At 46.1% G+C, this 21,509-nt stretch overlaps 1 protein-coding gene across 1 annotated transcript in view; it reads right to left on the reverse strand.

Annotated features, from left to right (window-relative positions):
- The window catches only part of LOC126522463 (glutamate receptor ionotropic, kainate 2-like), a 364,802-nt gene that overhangs the window by 284,957 nt on the left and 58,336 nt on the right, over positions 1 to 21,509 (reverse strand). The window contains exon 2 of the mRNA XM_072288773.1: positions 9,564 to 9,722. Coding sequence (XP_072144874.1) covers positions 9,564 to 9,722 — 159 coding nt within the window. The remainder of the gene's footprint in view (positions 1 to 9,563; positions 9,723 to 21,509) is intronic.

The following is a 21,509-nucleotide window of genomic DNA, read 5'->3' on the forward strand; positions in this document are numbered from 1 at the left end:
CTTTTAGAGGCACTCGTTCCTGTCCTCGACGGCCTTCGCTAGACATTTTACCGGAAACAATTCTAACAGTTGTCAGCAGCCTCGCCCCTTTGTGCTGCAGTGGAATGTCAGGTCGATGCGACCGCGGCACGCTGATTTAGCCCTTCGACTAGTCGCTATGAAGACTCCACCAGACGTTATAGCGCTTCAGGAAACGAACGTAAGGAAAGACGAATATCGATTGCCAGGCTTCGTGGGTGTCCACAGTAACACTCGATGCGCGGAACCAGCTTGTGGCTCTTTCCAGTGTGTGGAGGCGGCGCATACGCGCAATGCTTCAAAAGCATCAGTGTACGTTCGTGCTGACTTGGACTTCGCGGTTATTGACACAGACGGCATCTGTGACGATGAGTTTGAGTGTGTAGCTGTTACTGTGAGCCTCAGAGGTGTGTATACGACGGTGGCAAGCATATACAACAGGCCTACACGTTCTTCCGATACCTCGCTACTTGAGTGCTTAGTGTCTCGGTGTGGTGCGTCGTTTGTGTTATGCGGAGACTTTAATGCCCACCATCCACGATGGTGTAGCCGTCCCCAAGACAAACGTGGAGCAGAGATTAACGAGTTCATTATCAAGAACGATCTCCAAATACTGAATGACGGTTCACCTACATTTATTGGTAGAGGAAAGGAGCATTCCACTATAGACCTTGCGATAACAACGAGAGATGTGTGCTTAGCCTGGTCATGTGAAACCGACCAGTGGGGCTCAGATCACCTACCCATTTGGTTAACACCAACACATACTGCGGGTCGCCAGAATGTCGTTTATACAGTTACTAACTGGGACAAGTTCCGACAGCTGATCTCAGAGGCACCATCTCAAGACAGCCTATTTAAACTTATGAGTGAGTGCTTACAAAAAGCTACAGTACAACGAAGACGGAATATCGGCAAACCAAATCCCGATCTAAAGCTTTTGTGGCTCCGCGCATGTCGACGGCGCGCTTATAGACGGGCACAGCGCTCTAAACGACGCACCGACTGGACTATATACAATCGCCTTGATGCAGCCATACGGCGGCATACAAAACAGCTTCGTCGCAAGAGCTGGGAAGCTTTGTGAAGTTCGTTGCATACTGGAAGTGGTTTTGGAAATGTATGGCGCATACTGAAGGCTCTCCGCACTCCTGAAATCTGCAAGAATCCTACGGCTACATTGAGCATAGCGACTGGCCAGTCACCAAAAGTAATAGCAAAGGCATTTGCAGACATTTTCGTCTCTTCTGCATCCAGTGACACCACAATTAGCGACCTTCCTTCTTTGACAAGTCACAGCACCGTAACCGCTTCCTACAGTCCAGCTTGCCAGATGGACGAGGCAGATTTCACTCTTGAGGAGCTGCGACACGCGCTGAGCCTCTCCAAACGCCGCACTGCTCCAGGCGCAGATGGTGTGACGTACCAAGCATTGGGGAACGTTGATAAGAGTTTCCATGACCGTATATTGGACGAGTATAATGAAGTATGGAGAACCGGTGTAATCCCTGCTGAGTGGAAATCGTCCGTGGTAATACCAATTTTAAAGCCCGGGCGTCCAGCAAGGCACCTCAAGTCCTACCGACCAATATCCCTAACTTCAAACATCATCAAGTTAATGGAGCGAATGGTCTTGTTTCGCTTAGATGTCAGGCTAGAGGAGCTGAATTTTTTCCCTGATGTCATGAGTGGCTTTCGTCGCCGCCGTTCGGCTCTGGACAGCATATCTGACCTTGTCTCAGCACTCGAATTTGCTAAAGAAAACAAGCATTCCGCCTACATGCTCTTCCTAGACATACAGCAAGCTTTCGATTCAGTTCCGCATAAGGCGATTATTTTCGCTCTTGCAACCGCGGGAATTTCGGGTCGTCTGCTCCAGTTTGTGCATAATTTTCTATCGGAGCGCCGGATGAAAGTGCGTGTCGGAGGAGTAACTAGTGAAAAGCGAAATGTGAAGTGCGGTGTTCCACAGGGCAGCGTATTATCGCCGCTATTGTTTAACGCGGTACTCGCCGCGCTTCCAAGTCGTTTGCCTCGAGACACTGACTTCCCTGTGAGCATAGCTGTCTACGCAGATGACATTGCTCTGTGGATAAGCGGCCCTTCGCACCTTGGTCCGCGGCTTCGTGCAAGCTTGCAAAGAGCTCTCAACGCTACTTCGGAGTACTTGGGTGAAGTTGCCCTGCTCATATCACCTGCTAAGTCGGCTGCAATAGCATATCACCCTAAACAACGCGCTCGTCGAACAATGAGCCGACTGTATCTTGACGAAACGCCTATAAACCGGGTGCGTCAACACCGTTACTTGGGGTTAATTGTGGATGATCGCATCTCTTGGCGTCCTGCTGTTAAATGTGTACGACGCAAATCACACTCCCTTCTTAAGTATGTGGCCGCCTTGACTGCTCGTGGTGCTGGTTGCGACCAAACAACGGCTCTTCAGGTGTACCAGTCATCTGTACTTTCAGGCATGCTGTACGCATTGCCAATTTTGAACATACCACCTAATTTGATGGCCCAACTGGAGCGAGATCATCGCATTGCCCTTCGACTTATGCTTGGATTACCTCGTGAGGCGCAATCTATTGCATTACTTACTGAAGCGCATCAGTTACCTCTGAGGCTGAAAGCAGATCAGAGAGCTCTGTATCATATTGAGCGTCTGCACCGCACATCGAATGGTCAATCGCTCCTTGATCGTCTGATTCACCGCCCATTATCTCGCATGGGAAAAATGGCAGCATTATTTATGGATATCACTGCGATTTCTGAACATGCTGCTTCAGATACGTCTCCGCCTCCAAAAGGTATCACGGAACACGTATTCCCCATTTTCCTCACAATCCCTGACATGCACAAAAAGTCTGATATGGCTGTTTCGGCAATATTCCAATTGGCTCAGTCTCACTTGTTCGAAAAGTTTCCAGATTATCTTCAAGTTTTCACAGATGCATCTGTACACAACGACGGTCAAAGCGCCTCTGCAGCTTTTTACTGCCCTTCAACTCAACTACGACGTATCTTTAAAATACCTCATCCAACTTCGTCAACAACTGCGGAACTAGCAGCGATTAATGTTGCACTGAAATACGTGCAAGAGGAGTTAATTACATCGAAGGTTGTCATCTTTACGGACTCCCGTGCTGCCCTTAGCAGGTTACAACGCAGTGAGCTTGATTGTCCACTTGTGCGCAGCATTAATGACTCTGCGAGCAAAATTGCATCACGTGGGGTATCTCTCGTTGCTCAATGGATACCTTCACACGTAGGAATCGCCGGCAATGAAGAGGCTGATCGGCTCGCTTCAAGTTGCGTTCATAACAACTGTGACTGCCCAGAAATTTTGTGCAAGCTTGATGACGCTCGTCTGCTGATTCGTCGCCACCTACTCAAGCAGCATCCAGATCAGCGCGTCGCAATTGGAACGTTCCCGCCCCGTGTTCGTGGTCGAGGCTTGCCTCGTCGCGCTAGAGCACAACTGCTCAAGCTGAGGGTTGGTTGCGTGAACGTGCACGAACGTTTATACAGACAAGGGCGTGCGGAAAGTCCATTGTGTACGTCTTGTGGCTGCTACGAGACACTTCAGCACCTTATATTTGAGTGTCCCGCTTTCAGTGCGCAGCGCATGTCGCTAGTGAGAAACTATCATCTCCTTGGCCTGCGGTGTGCGACACTCGAGGAATGTTTATACCCCAGTGGCTGTGCATCTAAACGTGATCAGGCCCATCGCGCCCTACTAACCTTTATAGAACTAACTAACTTGGGTTCACGTTTGTAGCAATAACATTCAACATTCTATAGTAGCGTGACCTTCAGTGACCGACTCTACTGTGTGTGATCAGTACTGCACCCAAACGCTTCTTCCTTCGAAGATGGGAGGTGGCGGGTTCAAACACCTTATAGTGTACATTGTGAACCGACTACCGGTGAAACGGTGATAGCGGGCAGGTTTACTTGGCATCTCATCGTGGAGAACACAATTAGCCGCCTAGCGAACTAGCCATGGATGTTGTCGATAATTGTGGAGGCTGTTCGACGCAGCGTCACTTTAACTCCGGCTGCAGAGTTCTACTTTAGTCTTTAGATTTGACCTGTTGCAGTGATCTACTTTGGTCTTTAGATTTGTCCTGTTGCTCTTCCTTTCCTCTTTCCTTTTTCCTCCCCTCCTTCCTATCTTCCATTTCTGTGTTGCTGTCACCTCCCTTCAGAAGAGTAGGCAGGCGTTGTGCCCCTTCCGGTGGCAGTTGCCAGCCTGCTCCCCGCTTTCCCTTTCCTGATACCTGTGTATATGTGTATATGTGTTCAAAACAAATAATAATAATAATAATAATAATAATAATACCAAATACCTGTCTAGGGACAAACATTTACCTTTAAATGGCAGCTCAATAATATCATTGACCTACTCTATCCCGCTCGCTTAGTCTTTGGAGAAATATTTCCAAATTTCATTCGGTACGCATGTGTGCAGAATGATGAGATAGTGCCATCAACAATTATAGGCCATCTTTCATATCTTGCCACATCAATAGTTAGCGATCTGTCCCGTTTACGTTTAGTTTTTTTATTAAGTAGGAATTGCGTTACGTCTTATGACAGCCTGATCTTGCTCCTGGGCCTTTCTCTTGAAACCTGGAGTCAAACCTTTCATCAGCGTTCGGCTGCAGGAACGGTTGATTTCAGCCTTTACTTTGAAGCAATTAATCGATGTTAATGTTCCATACTACGCACAAAATTCCGGACGCACAGGTTCGAGAAATTATTTAGTGCTAGTAGAACATTGCGCACGCAGATTGAAGCCTGCAAATTCGTTTCATTTCGACAGCAGTGGCGAAAATTAGGCCAGAATTAGGGGGAAAGTGAGCGTGTGTGCGTGTGTGCGTGTGTGCGTGTGTGCGTGTGTGCGTGTGCGTGTGCGAGTGCACGTGTGTGTGTGTGTGTGTGTGCGTGTGTGTGTGTGTGTGCGTGTGTGCGTGCGTGTGTGTGTGCGTGTGTGTGCGTGTGTGTGCGTGTGCGTGTGCGTGTGCGTATGCGTGTGCGTATGCGTGTGCGTGTGTGCGTGCGTGTGTGCGTGCGTGCGTGTGTGCGTGCGTGCGTGCGTGTGTGCGTGTGTGCGTGCGTGTGTGCGTGTGTGTGCGTGTGTGCGTGCGTGTGTGCGTGCGTGTGTGCGTGCGTGTGTGCGTGTGCGTGTGTGTGTGTGTTTGTGTCATAACTCACGTTCAATTTTGGGACTTTCTGAAAATGAGCAAGATGAGAAATGCGGTGAGGATGCGGCATTTGCGCGAACGACTAGAAACAAGAATTCAGAATAGACGCTGCACACACGCACATGAAATATGAAGTCGACCAAAAAAATTTTATGGACCGCGGAACTTAGACAAATCTGAATATCTCCGGAACACCGTAAAGCAGCCTTGTATTTGAATATCCAACCTCTACTATAGACTGTGCAAACAACACTGGGATGTAAGGTTTACTGGCTACTCCTACAAGCTGCTCGTAGATTGAACGTTTCCTGAGAAGTCGTGCTGTGCAAATTCTGGCGGTTGGCTGTACGTATAAGAATACTATATACTAATTGATTAATGCGTTTTTATTGTGAAATGTCCTGTTCTTGCCATTAATGTTATACATGTATAGCGTTATATGTGAATTTCTTATATATGTATAAAGTACATTTTATGCATATGTGACGTGTACAAATGTATCAGGGCATGGTAGGAGCAGGGTAATATCACAATCGCATCGTTATGTTGGTTCGGTCGGCTTATAAGCAATTCATAGTCCTCCACTGAACCCATTGGAAGAATTTATAAAGGGTATGCATTAGGTTGCTTAGCACAGATGGACCCTCTTTGGAAGTTCAAGGAGGGTGTTGCGATGTACATCTACGATCCCTGAGCTGCCACAAAAAAATGGGTCTTCGAACTTTGAAATTTCACCGCAACCACCACTGTTGAGACATGGGTCTGCCGAATCCCAAAGCTACCACCAATCTTGCGATTCAAGTTTTCGAACCTCCGGGCAGACACGAACGTTAACATTTCGAAGAAGAAGAAAGATGAAGTCACGGAGTCAGCCAAAGTGAAGAAGAGTTATGTGGATATATTTAAGTATTACTTACAAGCAACATGTAGTTGGCATATAGCAGGAAAATAGCTCGCCGAGCCCACAAAACTAAGTGGTGGCGTTTTTTTTTTTTTTGCCAACAAAGTGATGGTGTCTTCTTAAATGCCATGACAACGCAGGTGGACAGGTCTATTTTCGTGCTTAACAAGGCGGGGCGGGTGGTGACGTCAGCCACATCGCATTCCGTCGCTTCAAGAAGGGAGTCGCTGGATAAAGTCATTGACGCTGGGCGCTAGCTGGAATGCCTCACCCGTTATTTTTTTCATTTTTCATGGATGGTAGACATTTTTGCAGGCGTCAATCAGCCTCCCTGAGGAATGTAGGAAAGCACTCGTACCTCGTCGCCGCGATGACGAGTCATATGTGGTGTGGCACAACAAGTGGTGCAGAAGACTAAGAGCACAGCACAAGAAGATGAAACTACGTTTGAAGCAGCTAGTTCGATTGGCCGAACAATTGGACTAGACCAGCAATGTAATGAACTTCGACTTAAAGCCAAACGTGAAGCCAACCTAAGCCATGCAGCAGAAACGCGCAGTTCAATTGCAGTCATACACATCGGCCAACCGCTAGCTTGCAAACCATTTTATTGAGCGCAAGCTCGGCGGTGTGCTAAGCCTGAGCAATATACTTTTTTTCCAGATAGCAGTGATTGCCTATCGCCAGCAGGATCTAAGTTTTAAAGCGTTTCCTCAATCATCTGATGTGAAACCTTCTTTATGTGAAAATATTCGGTGAAATTAGGTGAAATTTTACTTCTGCAGCGCTGCAATGGGTTCAGCTACACGAAACGCCCCCATCACCTCCTTCTGCTCAACGAAATTTCCCAGTGCCTCATGACCCCTCGCGTCCCATTCGTGAAGATCAATCGTCGCGTGCATTCTGTATAATCCCAACAAGCTTCACTTTACTTAAATTCCAACATATGCACCGGATAAGCCTTAGATTTGAAAATATCGATAAAGGAAAAGGAACTGAAAAGACGCAGCTTTGCCCGAAAGGCTAAATACTGATATCGATCGCCACGTATTAGACAACCACACGTTGCTTCGTAGACAGGGACGTTTGTAATCATATCGGCCACATAAATTGCAGTAAACATTCGCTTACTAACGCAATGATCAGGCACGGTGTCCAGCGCACAGTGGCGAACCTGAATAGATCTCGCTCGATAACCTCGAACACTCGCTGTCACAACGCTGGAGTAGTGGAGAGTCACCCAATAGTGAGTGACTCAATAGTGAATTATAGTGACTCAATAGTGAGTCTTGAGGTTGTGAAACTTGAGGTTTCGAGACTCCCAATACCAGGCACGCAGGAAGAACGTTCGCATAAAACCACCAGCCATCTCGGCTAGCCCTATAGCTTTGCACCCGCGCCAGATCACCACTAAGGTACGGCGTGCGGGCCGTATATGGGCTCGGCGGCGTGTACAGCCACGCTCAGCCATGGCCGGGCAAGAAGAGGAGACGCCCACTCTTATCCCTTACCACGCTTGGCCATATGACCTCGACCATTTGGTACTCGGGAAGAGAGCGTGCATCAAACCATGTGCACAAACGTTCTCGGCTCATCCTAGAACTCTCTTCGTCTCATCCGCAGCATAGGGCACGTGAAACTTCGGACTTGCGCTTTTCGGAAACATCACGGCGACGGGAAAGATTTGGCTCGAGTGTCTAAATAGTTGCTATTGCCATAAAGAAGACACGCAATGAGCACCATTTTGGAAAAGTTCCGTGTGCGTTCACAAATGGCCCAGTATGAAAACGTACTGTCTTCTTCTGCATTTTTATTCAAGGTAAGGAATATTGTTGTGCATGATAACGCACAACAATATTATTGTGCACGATAGTGCCAATCCGCCTTTCCAGCGAGATTACCTGAAAATAAAAATTGACAACGTTCCCACAACAAATTGTAGTGTTTACGGCATAACAAGGTCTTTTTTTTTATCCGCAGTGGACAAACAAAGGTGTAGCCTTAGTTGTGAGCAAAATTTTCACAATGGAGGTTGTCCTCGCCATGTGGGGTAATGCTGAATTGAGTTCTGTTCCCGCCGTCTTCCGGGCAGCTGTATTTGTTAGACATGCAAGTTGCCTTTCTGTCGGTGCGGCCTGGAATCAACACTCCAACATAATTTACCGCAAATGCTACATGCTTTGTGCACAAAAGCGCCTCAGCGGCTTCATACATAAAATCTTTGTGCTCCTTGTGAACATTTCCTTACTCGGTGATGACGTTTATTTGGAAATGAAATATTGAGTAGGCGGCTTGATGGTGGACGAGATAGAACTGACCGAGATGGGTCGGTGCTTCTCAGCGCCAATAAGAAAAAAAGATAAAAAAAGAAGAAGAAAAAGATTACATTTATTTAGCTCGACGCTTACTGTCTGTTGCGCTCAGACAACTGTATGCGCCGCGGTGTGGTATCAATAGGAACGCTAATACGTATGTGCGCAGCACTCGTGCCAGCAGTGGATGCCAGAACGCCGCCTGGCTCAGGCACAGCTCATTTAGTGTAGCGTGACGGTGCATTCACTTGTCCTCTTCACTTTAGCACTGCACCGTTCCGACTGTCACTGAGTGCCCTCTAACCCATACGTTCTGACCTGTCAGGCAGGGACCGCGCACGTGGCAGCAAGACGTTGGTGGCGCGGACGACAACGGCTGTGCCGACGGCACGGAGGTCCCTCGAGCGTCGGCATAGTCGCTACGAGAATAAATGTAATCAGTGCAGGCTAGCGATTTGCACAATATGTGTAGTCACTGGGGGCTAGTTCTGGAAGCGGGAAGTGGGCGTTGAAACGTATTTTATATTTTCTTGACTGTCAGATCACGGGCCAGTTCCACGAAGTGTAATATGCAAACGACCTCGGGGCAAACTTCCTCGCGAATATAAGGGGTTGTCGTTGTACAGCCGGCTGTTGTCGCTCTCTGCGAAGCTTAATGTTGAGTGACAAAGGTTAAAGTTTCATGAAAGTGCGACTATTTGTTATAAGTGGGAAGGTCTATGCGTCGCACGCTTCTGTCACGTGTTTCTCTCTTTCTTTCTACTCTTTAGCAGTGTGTTAGTATGGCCCATATCTAGAAAAATTGCTGCAAAGAGCTGCTGCTTTCTTCTATTGTTCATATTTAAAAAAAGGCATTTGCAAATACAGTACTATGCAGGCGCCAATCTAGTTTACAGTTCTGCTTACACTTCAAAGAAGACAGGCTCGCAAGAAGATGCATGCGTGAAGTAATCAACTGCGAAGAATGGCCGTCGCTGGAGTAAATGTTTGGGCAACGTGACTTGTATTGACAGGGTGGTAACTTAGCTCCTTGTTTAAATACTGACTATAACAACATGCTCCGTTCAACCACTTTCGATACTTTTCTACACAGTGCTACGTACTTCGGCAGTGTCCCATGCTTACCGGCTTTCGATGCATGGAAACTGTCCCTCGGTTTGAGTGTCTCCAGTAGAGGAAGCAATGTAGTTCTGGGCAGCACATCGTTGTTGAGGTTGACACGCTCCACGGCATACGTGAAAGCTCGCTCGTCGTCTTCCGATTGTGCGGCGTCGAAGAGTCCTCCTGCGAACCGATAGGTGCGGTATTTGTGCGTGGTTTTGTGGTCATTTTATCACAAAATGGGTAACTTACAATATGCAAGGCGTTACTTCAGGGTTCCCTGCAACAGCACAACTAAACCATTGACGCGTAAGACGAGAGACAAGAACGACTACGGACACGCGTGTTATTTTTCTTAAATCTAGTCATCCGAATATATATATATATATATATATATATATATATATATACATCCATTGTCTTAAATATTCAGTATAATATTAAATGTGTTCGAGCAATCGGTTACACATTGATTGAACCGGGATAGCAGTTCTGGAGTTGTAGTCATTTTCTCCTAAGAGCAAGAAGATGCTGGTTTCTTTTAAAATGCAGATGCGCACAAAGGACCTAAAAAACAACTGTTTTATTTGATTTCCTAAAATAACCGACTTTTCATACAAATACAGCAGAAATTAGTCATTACTTCGGGTTTGAACTAATTTACTGCAACAGTAGCATTCTTCCACTGTGAAGAAAACCGTCTTATGTCACTTATATGTAGGATGGGGATTCCTATTAAAAGGAAATTCTTATGCCTCGTGACTCCCACATACAATAATCCTATATAAAGCGTACGGGAAATTATGTGGAATACAGAATTTTTTCCGTAGTCCACACTGCAGTTAATCAAACATGCACCAAAACATGGGTAAAGCAAGCGAACAATTCAAAACAAAGCAATAGGCAACTAAATGCATAACAATGTTTTTGAGGGCGCTCATTCATAAACCTATGAAAAAGAATAAAATACAGCATGGTCAGTGCCCTAACCGCGCCCACTTTAGGACGCTTCAATAAACCTAGGCAGAGTAGAAATAATAGAGGCGTGGCTTGTGCTTAATGGACAGGCACCTAAGAATATTAAGATTGGTGTCCTAAGTACTAAGCATCATTTTCCAGAAAGAAGTCTAAGAAACATTCTGCGGAGGGAGGAGAAACTGTGGCGACAAAAAAAGGTCAATATTTTCCGGTTCCTTACAAAAAGAACAGAGGTTAGTAGTAGATAAACTAGGTGCATGAAGTTAAGCATTTAGGAGGGGATCTCCAATACGGAAGCTCGCTAACGTCACCTGATATTTTCGTGAAAAGCACTCGCTCGTGTTACATGCAATTTTCAGATGTAAAAAGTCATCAAGGGAAAGCAGGGATATCTTATTGCAACTTAGAAATAAGAGATGTTTAAGCCTAGCTCCTCTTATACATCGTTGTTTCAGCGGACGCTATAATAATGTTTAAAAATTGCCTGTAATATGTAGCACAATTCTAGACCATGAGCTAGTCTACTCGAAGAGATGGACAACACTTGTACAAGAAAAACTGAAAAGCATAACTGACCAACAAAGAAATATTCACTACTTAGGTATAACTAATTACCTTACAGCATATATTGCAATTTAAAAATTCGAGCCGGGGAGTTGGAAAGTAGATCCACTTGGAACAAATTTTCTTGATGACGCCAGTTTCGAGGTATTAAGTCCCGAACACTGCGGTGAAATGCATTGGCGTTCCAGTTACTTTTGCGCTTCAATGAATAAAAACAACGTTTTGTTATTACTTTATAGAATCTTTATTTGCACTTGTTTGGCTAATGGGTTATGATTTTTTTTTTCGTGAGTGGTCACCGTTTTACTACTTAAATAGATTTGGTTCACATAATCTCGGTGCATCATATTTATATTTCTTTGTTTTACACAGAACTCGCACAATTCTTAGTTTCCATGGGTCAATAGGAAAAAACACACAAAATGTGAGACAATGTACCTGCATGACATAACCACAGCGTAGAATTTGACATGACTTTCAAATTTGTACTCTCCTCATGCCATTTCTTAAATGAAGTGTTTGTGTGAATGAAAGACTAGTTCACAGATGAACAGGCAGTTGTTGTGTTAAAGGTTTCGTGATTTTGCGGCTGGACCACTCGTTTCGAATATCCTTTAAGTAGGCTCTGGCGTCAAGAGAAGAGAAAGCAAGGAAAGGAAAGGCAGGGAGGTCAGCCGGAAGAGCATCCGGTTAATTTCTACTACAGCTTATGTCTTGAGCAAAATGACGCAGTGCGACGTACGTGATTTAAGCGATGTCATTTTGTCTGTATATTTTCAGTATTTTTAGTGGTACCGCCCGGGGTTATAATTTTGTAAGATTTCCAGGAGATTTATGAAACCGCCCGTGGCAGCATATTTGCTGTCTCTGAGCTGGATTATTCCAAGAGTCGGACATTACTAGCCCGAGGAATCGAAACACACACTTAACTAACAAATATAACTTATTATCCATTTAACTAATCACTTTATGGCGTACATTGCAATTTACGTATTGTAGCCTCTGCAAAATTTGCATGGAGCATACACATGAAATGACACCAGCATTGAGATATTTCCAAATGTGTGGGTCGAAATACGCAGTCGTTAAAGTTACGTTGGTGCTTCAATGCATAAAAGAGCGTTTTGTTAAATAAGGTAAGTGGAAGGACAGTACATTATACAGCGCAGCTCTTAGGCGCCCGTTCCTGCGGCTAACGTCGGCGTCGGCGGCGAAACCGAACGAATGAGCACAGCGAAAGATGATAGGGCGAACGCGGAGCGCCAGGTGAAAGACGTGAGCCACGAACGGCAGAGACCAATGAGAGCGGCCCCTTCAGTGACGTGCGCGGGGGAAACTGGTGTCATGCGAACCCGCCCGACCGCTCGCTTCGTACTATCGTCTGGTCGCGTCAGCTATCGCTTGTTTGGTTTGCTTGGTTTGGTAGCGTTCGCGTTTGTTTCAATTGTCATGGTTTGCCATTTTTGCAATCTGACTGTATGCGCGACGTGAATTGTGTAGTACTTTCTGGAAGCCACGCGGGCACCAGCGATTACGCTGGTACCTTCGACGAGTCCTGTATAAAACCCGACGCGCTTGACTGCACATCAGGTTTCCGACGTTCGCCCACTCTGCTCGCCGCTATCGTTGTGCTTGAGTGTTACTTGTTATGCGGTGCACAAGTTCGCACAATATTAAGTTGAATTTGTTACTCACAGTTGTGAAACTGTGTCGTTCTTCGGACTACCACGGGACAATATAATCGCAATACAGGATAGTGTCAGCCAGTCCTTTCTGAACAATGAACGACGCAACCGGTGGAAGTGCATCGTCTGCCGCAGCTGCTAAACTGGCTGTCCGAGCAGAGGCTCAGCGCCGTCGCCGAAAGGACCCTGTCGTTCAAAATCAAACTCTTTGCCACAATATATCGTTAGATCAAGACACCTAAACAGCTGCGCTCAAAATTAACATTAGGCGGTATCGTAATCGCCGGTGCTCTTTCTTTTTTTTTTTAAGGCGACTTTGATGGCACATATCTGCAGATTTGTGTCACTGTGTAAATTCAGTACAAGTAGACACACCTTTCAAACTCACCGGCAAGAATGCGTAAGTTGCAATATGCGCGTATAGTAACTACTTAAAAAGTACATTTACATATTTTTTTTTAATTAGCCCATTCAATATGCGTTTCAACGTCTCTGCAAGTATTTTCCGTCTCTGTCAATGATCCACCTCCGGGACTACAGATATATTATCCGAACAGGTGATTTTTAAAATTTTCGGAAACCTTTTAAGTCATCGGCCTGTACAGGGCACTTGACCGTGAATACTTGCTACTGTGTAAACTGCTTGGCGCTGTTGCTGTGACGCCGCTGTTGGCACCGACATTGCCGTTTGCCACCAAATACATCATTCGCGGCGCATCCTTTGTGTAGGTATGCGTAATGTTCAAGGATTGTCATCGACATCGTCACGCACGCCTTCGATTGGGATGCGGACGCCGTTTTCATAACCACAGCAACGACGAATTACGCGCAAACATACCGCCACCTTATGGAGAGCATTTTTTTTATGCAGTGCCCGCATTATTGTAACCCTCGTCAACCACAGTTTTTACAGCGAAGCTGTTCAGCTGACGGACCTGTGTGAATGAGCCGTATGCGTGATCTCCTACGGGGAATATCTGGGCTTGTTATAACGTCCGTAAAGTGAAAAAAAAATTTTTTTTTGGGGGGGGGGGGGGGGGACGAGACGCGTTCATATGGTGCCGGATTAGCCAGCGAAGCTGTTGATCGCAGACCGAGGAACTATGCCAAATTCCGCGTCCGGAAATATTCTCTTGAATTTTGGCTTCGCCCCTGTGAAACTCGAAGGAAGTGGCAACTCACCCTTCCGCCGCTAGGGCGCAGACTCGAACGACCTAGCTTGGCGCTTACGAGCGGCCTCCATTGCGCGATCTTCAATAGTAGTTTGCGCTCGACGCCGACGATTAGACACTCGCATTTGCTCTAGCTGACATTCTGCGGGGGAAACGTCACTGGCACATTCTCCGCTTTCGCACGGACACGTTGTCGTTGGTTACACTCGCGCCTATGCTGTCGACGCCCCTCCTCGTACTCGGCTTATTCTTCGGCTGTGCGCACAGTGCGTGGTTTTCCCACTTTTCCGTCTTTGGTGGAGTTGCAACTGAGGAAATGGTCAACCTATGCAATGCAGAATCCGGTTCTTACACACCGCGGCAGCTACCCCGGCGCACTACCCCGTGTTTTTTCACCACAACGGTCGCGCCGTTGTATCGATGGCAGACGACACTGGGCGCAGGCGCAGCAACGGTGACCAGCGCGGGTGCAGTCTCCCACTGCGCAGGTGCGGCGCGCGGTGAAATCACGTGTCCTTTCTTTCTTCTGCGCCGTGCTATCGTTCGTTATCTTTGTTCACTTTACGGACGTTAGCAAAGCCCAAATACCCCCCCCCCCCCCCCCCCCCCCCCTACGAGACCACGTCAGCCAATGGATCGGGAAATGAAAGCAGGTATAGAGCTTCGCTCCAATTTCGCATTAGGGAGTATTGTAATCGTCGGTGAATTTTTTTCTTTGGACGCTTCGAATCTCTTCCGCCTCAACTATATAGTCTGCAGATTATTCTTTTGCGCCTTTGTAATGACGGTGGGGTAGAGTGAGCTACGCGTACATAAATGCTACTAAGGGGAAGTTTTGCTGCCCTGACAAAGACAGGACCACTGTCGAAACGTTGGCTGCGTCGTCATTCCTTATTCAACAAATTTATATCATATCGCGGCTGCTCTGGAACGCCTCGAAAAGCCTCGGAAAGCCTCGGAAAGGTAAATAAGCTTTGGGATGGATGTGGCCCGCATGCGGGGATACGAAGTGAAGGCATTGCGCACTGGTGTTCCAACTCAAAGACTAATCTTGAGCGTTAGTAATGCAAACGATCGTTTAGACTTAAGCGAAGTTTACGGTTGCGTTACAGGGGTTGGTAAGTTATGCGAAAGGTGCCCTGAAATCGAACAGTTTAGCCCAGTTATGGACTTGGAGATTCTAAGTTGGTGTTTTTAATGACTAGCTATGTTACTGGATATGTTACTGGATCGATTGGTTATTCGATAGATGGGTGAATAAAAAACGTGATCTAGGTATTTGTGAGCGAGCGAATGGTGCGTTGGAGCTCATACTTTTCTCCAGAATAAATAAATAAATACATAAAATGTTTATTTTACTGCCCAAAACAGTTACAGAGCCTTCGTACTGAGAGAGAGAGAGAGAGAGAGAGGAAGGCAAAGGAAAGACAGTGAGGTTAACCAGAGATTATGTCCGGTTGGCTACCCTGTACTGATGCACTTAAAAGGTAATACCAGAGACAAAATGTACACAGCAGACAAATATGGTAGGCAAAACAATGTGAGATGGAGAAACAATTCGAGAAACTGAAAACGAGGACGCAGGCGTAAAAGGCAGTCATACAGCAGCATTATCGATGCAGGCACACTACAATATATAAAATATATAATACACAGAAAATTAACTCCCAAATGTGTCAATACATGCCGAGTACTTATTACATGTTCTTTGAAGGCGAGTTATAGGACAGTGTTTATGCAACCAGGCCGGGCGGAAAACGTGGAATGCTGCCGCGGATAGTTATGCGGCATAGAGAGTCGCACTTGATCAGGAAGCTTCGGGCAATGTAAAATGCCACGTACAGCCTTAGTTAGGAACAGAAGGTCTGATTTAGTAGTCCTGAGTTTAGAGGTTTGACTTGAGGTGTATTTCAGAGGGCTGGGCTATGGTCGCCAGAATGACAAATGCGGTGCTTGAAAAAAAAGTTATCAATTTACTCTGGAAGCTTTCAATTAGGTCAGGATAAGATTTGGATGTTCCATCCGCAACTAGTGAGGCAGGATGTAGTAGTGGAAGGCACATAGTAGAATACAATTTCGGAAAGGCCACACGGGAGTGTAAGTCATGTGACATACGATAAATAATACCAAGAGCACGAATGCGCCCTACGTGCTGTTAGTATTGTTTATCGTAAATAGCATTTTGCTTAGCATATTTAGTGCGTCAAGAGAAGCTTACTGTTTTGTCGAAGTGCGCACCAAGATTTTTCATCAACGCTGGATAGTGGAGCGTGCAGAAGGGTGTATGGAAATTGCAAAAGGTGTGATTTCCCCGTATAGCCTAAAAGCATGGTTCCAGAAGCATTTATTAGTACCCTATTGTTTCCGCACCAGCTTTAGGATGGAAATTGTGTTGTTTTTGGGGGTTAGGGGGAGGGGGGGTCAATTCAGTTGTGAACACTTTACAGTCCTAAATAGCTTTACGTTGTCGGTATATCCAAAGAGTGGAGAGTGTTGAGTTGCTGATTAAATATTATTTATGAACAGCAGGAAGAGAAGAGGGCCTTATGAAACTACGTTAATGGCGCCATAGTTAACATACCTCTGTCCATTAGTGCCAATGAAGCACGATCTATTGATTAGGTAATTAGACACCACGGCAGTGATTGGAAAGGTACGTTGAATTGCATGAGCTTGTGAACGAGTTGCTCATGGCAAACAACATGAAACGCTTTACTTAGATCAAAGTAAAGCGCGCCTAGTTGTCTCCAACTATGCCACTTTCTTGGCCCGTTGCATGGATGTCACTGCTGAATTTAGAAATGGTGCTTCAGACGACTTATCCGCATTTGAGTTAAGAAAGAGAGATGGTAATGCGAAACTTGCCGCAAGGTTTTGGGAAATCCTTATTTCGATATTTTGCAGACAGAGCCAAGAAAGCGCGTACCCCGCTTTGCAACGGATCCAGTGTGAGCAGAAGAGTGCAAGCTTGCATGGAAGAGCACACAAAGATCATTGATCTTGGAGACCTTACCTAATAGTACAAAATATACAGCACAATAAAAAAACATAATAGCGTTTGGAATAAAAAACATAAACAGCGCGATACAGGCCGAGCGAGTAAAGAGCACAGGACAGAGCGCTGACTAGCAACCAAATGATTTATTTGCCAAAGCAGCATATAAATACATCATTGAAGGCGACATTAAGAACAGAAAAAGATGGATGGGCGTCAGCCACGGAGATAATTCAGTTCTTTTCTTGATAGCGTGAGGGACGCAGAACTGACGCATGCGTCGCCACTTATGAATATGCAACATGCCTCAAAGATTTCCCGCGCGCTTTTCACTGTATTTTCCAATTATTTCGCACTCCATAAAGATCGCGGTGCAACCACACGTGTTACAGTGGGCAGCCAGATGACTGTACGGGTTTCCTTTTAGTGAAGCGGCATGCTCGCGCAGGTGATCGTTAATGCACCTTCCCTTTTGCCCAATATAGCAGCGCTTACAATCGGGAGGGATTTTTTACGTTATTGAAACGTAATTGAAAACACAAACGCACACATAAAAGTCACGCATTGGTGGAGTATTAGGCTGCGGTGAAACCTGTAGCATTTCTTGTAATGCCGTTAACCGTGTTACCTTTTGAAACAGTCTGATTGGCCTGTCAGAGCAGTATATGCGGTTTTATCAGACGGACAGAACATATTGCCCACATTTTCGGGTATATAGGTACACAAGTTACTCGGACATCGGTAGAGCTTTCATTGCTGCGAAGCCGTGAGTACTGAAGCGGACCGTGAGGATAACCCTTCTGAAATTAAAAGCAGCTAGTGTGCTATGTGAAGCTTGGCACAGAGCTTCCGAAACGATCTTCTCTTTCGAGATGGGCCTTCAACAGGTTTCAAAAAAGCGTGCGTCGTTAACACGCCCATTGGTCGTGGGAGGCGCGACTCTCCGAACGAGACTTCGAAAGCCAATTCGCGACCCTCGACCAGTACCGGTGAGCCGCAATAGCCAGTGGGGCCCTGGAAGAGGGGCTTCACCCGCAGTAACAAGCACAATCATAACTTCAATAAGCTTGTTTCTGTCTCTCCTAACAAAGACGCCCCGTAATATTTAAATTTACGCTTGAACTACCATTGCACTATGAGAGCACTGCTTGCCACTAAGGACCTATTTTTCTTTAACGCAGTAAAAATTTCTGCAACTACGTTCAAGGTTGTGCGGTGAAGAGGGTTCGGGGTTAGTTTATTTGTTAGGCTAATTAAGTCTTGCGTCATGAGCATTTGCGCGAGAACTCAAGCCCAATAAAGCAGGAAGCACAACGCACTTGAACAACTTGGAACCAGGCTTCTGCAGATGAAATCGTCAGTGAATTTCTATTGCAGATGTAGCCGCCACTCTTGGTGCACTCGCATGGCCCCGTCCGTTGGAGGAGGTCCGGCGCGATGCAGCAATGATGCAGCTAAACTGCTTAACATGGCAAATGAACACGCGCTGAATCATCGTTCTGAACCAAGCGCTACTCCAACTAACTCTGTCAGAAAGCTTTATGCAATCAGTGAACGCCAACGACGTCAAAAGGCGTAGGAGTAAACATTGAAGTGCGTTGAGTGCGCCGAAAATGCGACAGGCGCGTTGCATAGACAGCAGAGAGAGAGCAAGCTTGATTTGTAAACAAAAAAGACTTTCTTGAAATGTAAGCAAACATTCCTCCCCGGTGTTTGTTTGCTACCTGCTCGGAATTAAACTACGCTCTCCTATTCATTACATACGCCGGCGTTGTCAGACAAAGATAACTAAACAGCTTCGGAGTGCCATCAACATACCGGCACCTAAAGAAACGGTTCTTGCCATACGTCAAGGTTATGGCTTGGTTGATATGTATCCGCTGCTGTTGAGAAAATCTAGCTTCAAGGCTTTGATTTAATTTACATGAAGTGGCACTACGTAAACAAATCACGGCCAGAGGGATGTGTCCGTTGCAGTGTCAGTCAAAGGAGTGATTTCCAGGAGTGAATCACACGAGTGATTTCCCCTTGCCAGGGAGCCGGCAAATTACAAGGGTGATCACTTAATTATTTGAGCACCTCTGCTTAATTAGCACACACCGGGACACTGACAAGTGAACAAAAAACTGACACAGACGACATGCGATGGCCACAGTATTGGTGCGCGTTCAGTAGACAGGAAGAAAAGCCAGGTGTGCGCAATTATTCTGGATAGAAGAGAGGCCTGCCTGCGGTGCACGGAAATAAGGGAATGAAAATGGCGGTTGATGCTACACAGTGGTTTCGGAGCCCTACCACAAGGGAGAACAGGGAACCTTTTGTGCCAACGACATAATTCCATTTCGCTGCTACTGAGTGTCTCCCGGCTATGTTCCTGTGATATTTTCGTCGCCACGACCATAGGTTCTATGGTAAGAATAGGTCTTTCTGTAACACAGTTTTACTTCTTTTTGTCACGACGAATTCCAATTTTTTTATATGTTGTAGTAGTTTCCATTGTTGTTGTTGTCATTGTTGTCGCTGTTGGTTTGGTTGACGCAAATCTATAGCGTCAAGCTATTAAGCAAGGGCTAAGTACGACTGTTCGGAAGAGAGAAAACTGATTACAACACGCGTTGCTTGCGACAGAAATTCCTGTTTTTTCGTTGGCGGTTACCTTCGTCTCAAGGCCGCCATTCGAATGTGCCTTATAGTCTGACTTGTACGCGTTACAGAAAGAAAAAGTAAGCAATTACAAGTAAAATAATTATTTCACACATTTAATTGATTGGAATTATATATTACAACCGCACGTCATTAACTGAGCAATTACACAAAAGTAGTGCAGTATTTTCACATTACTTTTCACCCTACATTTATTAACATGGTACAAATACAATAACAAGGCTGGCTCTCTCACTGCGTCCTCTGCAGCCCTTTACTCTTTGTTTATTTGAACTAAGATTTGTTTTTCAAGTTATCTTCGATAACCTTCCCTCGTTTTCTTATGAAGACATCTGGCAGCGACTCTGAAAACTCGCTCGATGTGTGCGCTGTAGAGAAGGGCTGTGTTGTAACGTACGAACACCTCGCTCTTAAGATATGATCTGCTAATACACACCCATTTTTATCTAAGGTGTGGTGTAACAGTTCGCCAGCTGCACTGCATGCGAAACGACACGAGGCATTGAATACATTCTCCGGTCTTGCGCAACATTGCGTTGTGGAAAGGTTGCGCAGCTTCACAACTTGCAGCCGAATAACCTTACGCAATCGTGCGTACAACACCTTTTTGTGCCCAGAAAGGTCAGTCGTAGCCCATACAAAAGCTTCAAGCATTCTTCTTGCATTCCTAAGAAAGACTGGTTGCATGGTCATGTTGCGACATGCCGCAGTAACGTTTTAAGAGTCGCTCAGGAGGAGCATTGGCCAGCGTCGATCGCCACGCTAAACCCGTAATTTGCTGCAGCCCACCACCACCATTAACCCAAAGTTTTGGTTTCTCAATGCCGCGATTCACGCCGTTTGGGTCCTATATGAAGCGTAACGCTACATTTTTACCGGGGCTAGAGGGGAAGGCGCTCCCGATAAGGCCAGTGAGAGACTGAGAAATTGTCCACAGGTAATTCTCTGGCACCCACGTACCATAAAATCACCGTTTCACTTTGTTAGAATATACCTAGTGGACCTCCTCCCGGCACCCTTTGATGCATAGCTATTTTGACTTACTAACGACTAACTGTAACAGACACCAGCGAATGTTCACTGTCCTTGAAAACGTGCTAAAATATGTATGGTAACTGAAGATACAGCTGAATATTATTTAGCTTTAAATATGCTGTTCGAGGGTGGCAATCACTAAAATATGTCTATATATGAGTCACGTATATACCGAACAAATAGAACAAAGCGTTTGACGGCCAAGATACTCTGTCCAGATCATGGAAGTAGTAGACTGCATTACGTGAACACTGGAGCAACAGCTTTTACCGCCTATGAAGGTGGCTTAAAGGTGCGTCCAGGAGAAAGAGAAAGTGTAGGAATAGATGGAGTAATATATTATATACAGAAGAAAATCAGAGCGACCGGAATTCTAAGACCGGTGTGCAAACCTGAAAGCGTGCTATGTTCAGGTGATCGAGGCGTCGCTACAAGACGCTGATTGTCGGAGGGACGTAATTGACGCGCATGTTTTCAACGCGTAGCACGAATTTTTCAGGACGCGAAACAGCACTCGCTCCCGCGTTCCAGTAGAGTCACGAATGGAAGAGACGGCACCGACGCGTCCTCAGTCACTCAAGTCCGCTCGTGGAGAACGGGAGGAAACGCACGGAGCGCTCACCGCAGAGGCTCGCCGCGTCAAGGCCATCCGGACCCATCATCCATCGCTCGTCATTTCAATAGACGCGTGAATGACTGCGCTCGTTTCTGTGGCCGGCGCTTACGTCTCCAAATTTCGAAGTGGTTGCACTACCACTTCGGGGTCTCGTGGCAATTGTGGGAGGTGGCAAGGCAGCCCGTTTCATCTTGCTTGCCGTCACATGAAGCGTTTATCCCCGTACCTTGACCCACTCAAGCCAGTGAACCACTGGGGATT

The sequence above is a fragment of the Dermacentor andersoni genome, chromosome 6 (assembly GCF_023375885.2).
Source record: "Dermacentor andersoni chromosome 6, qqDerAnde1_hic_scaffold, whole genome shotgun sequence".
NCBI lineage: Eukaryota > Metazoa > Arthropoda > Arachnida > Ixodida > Ixodidae > Dermacentor > Dermacentor andersoni.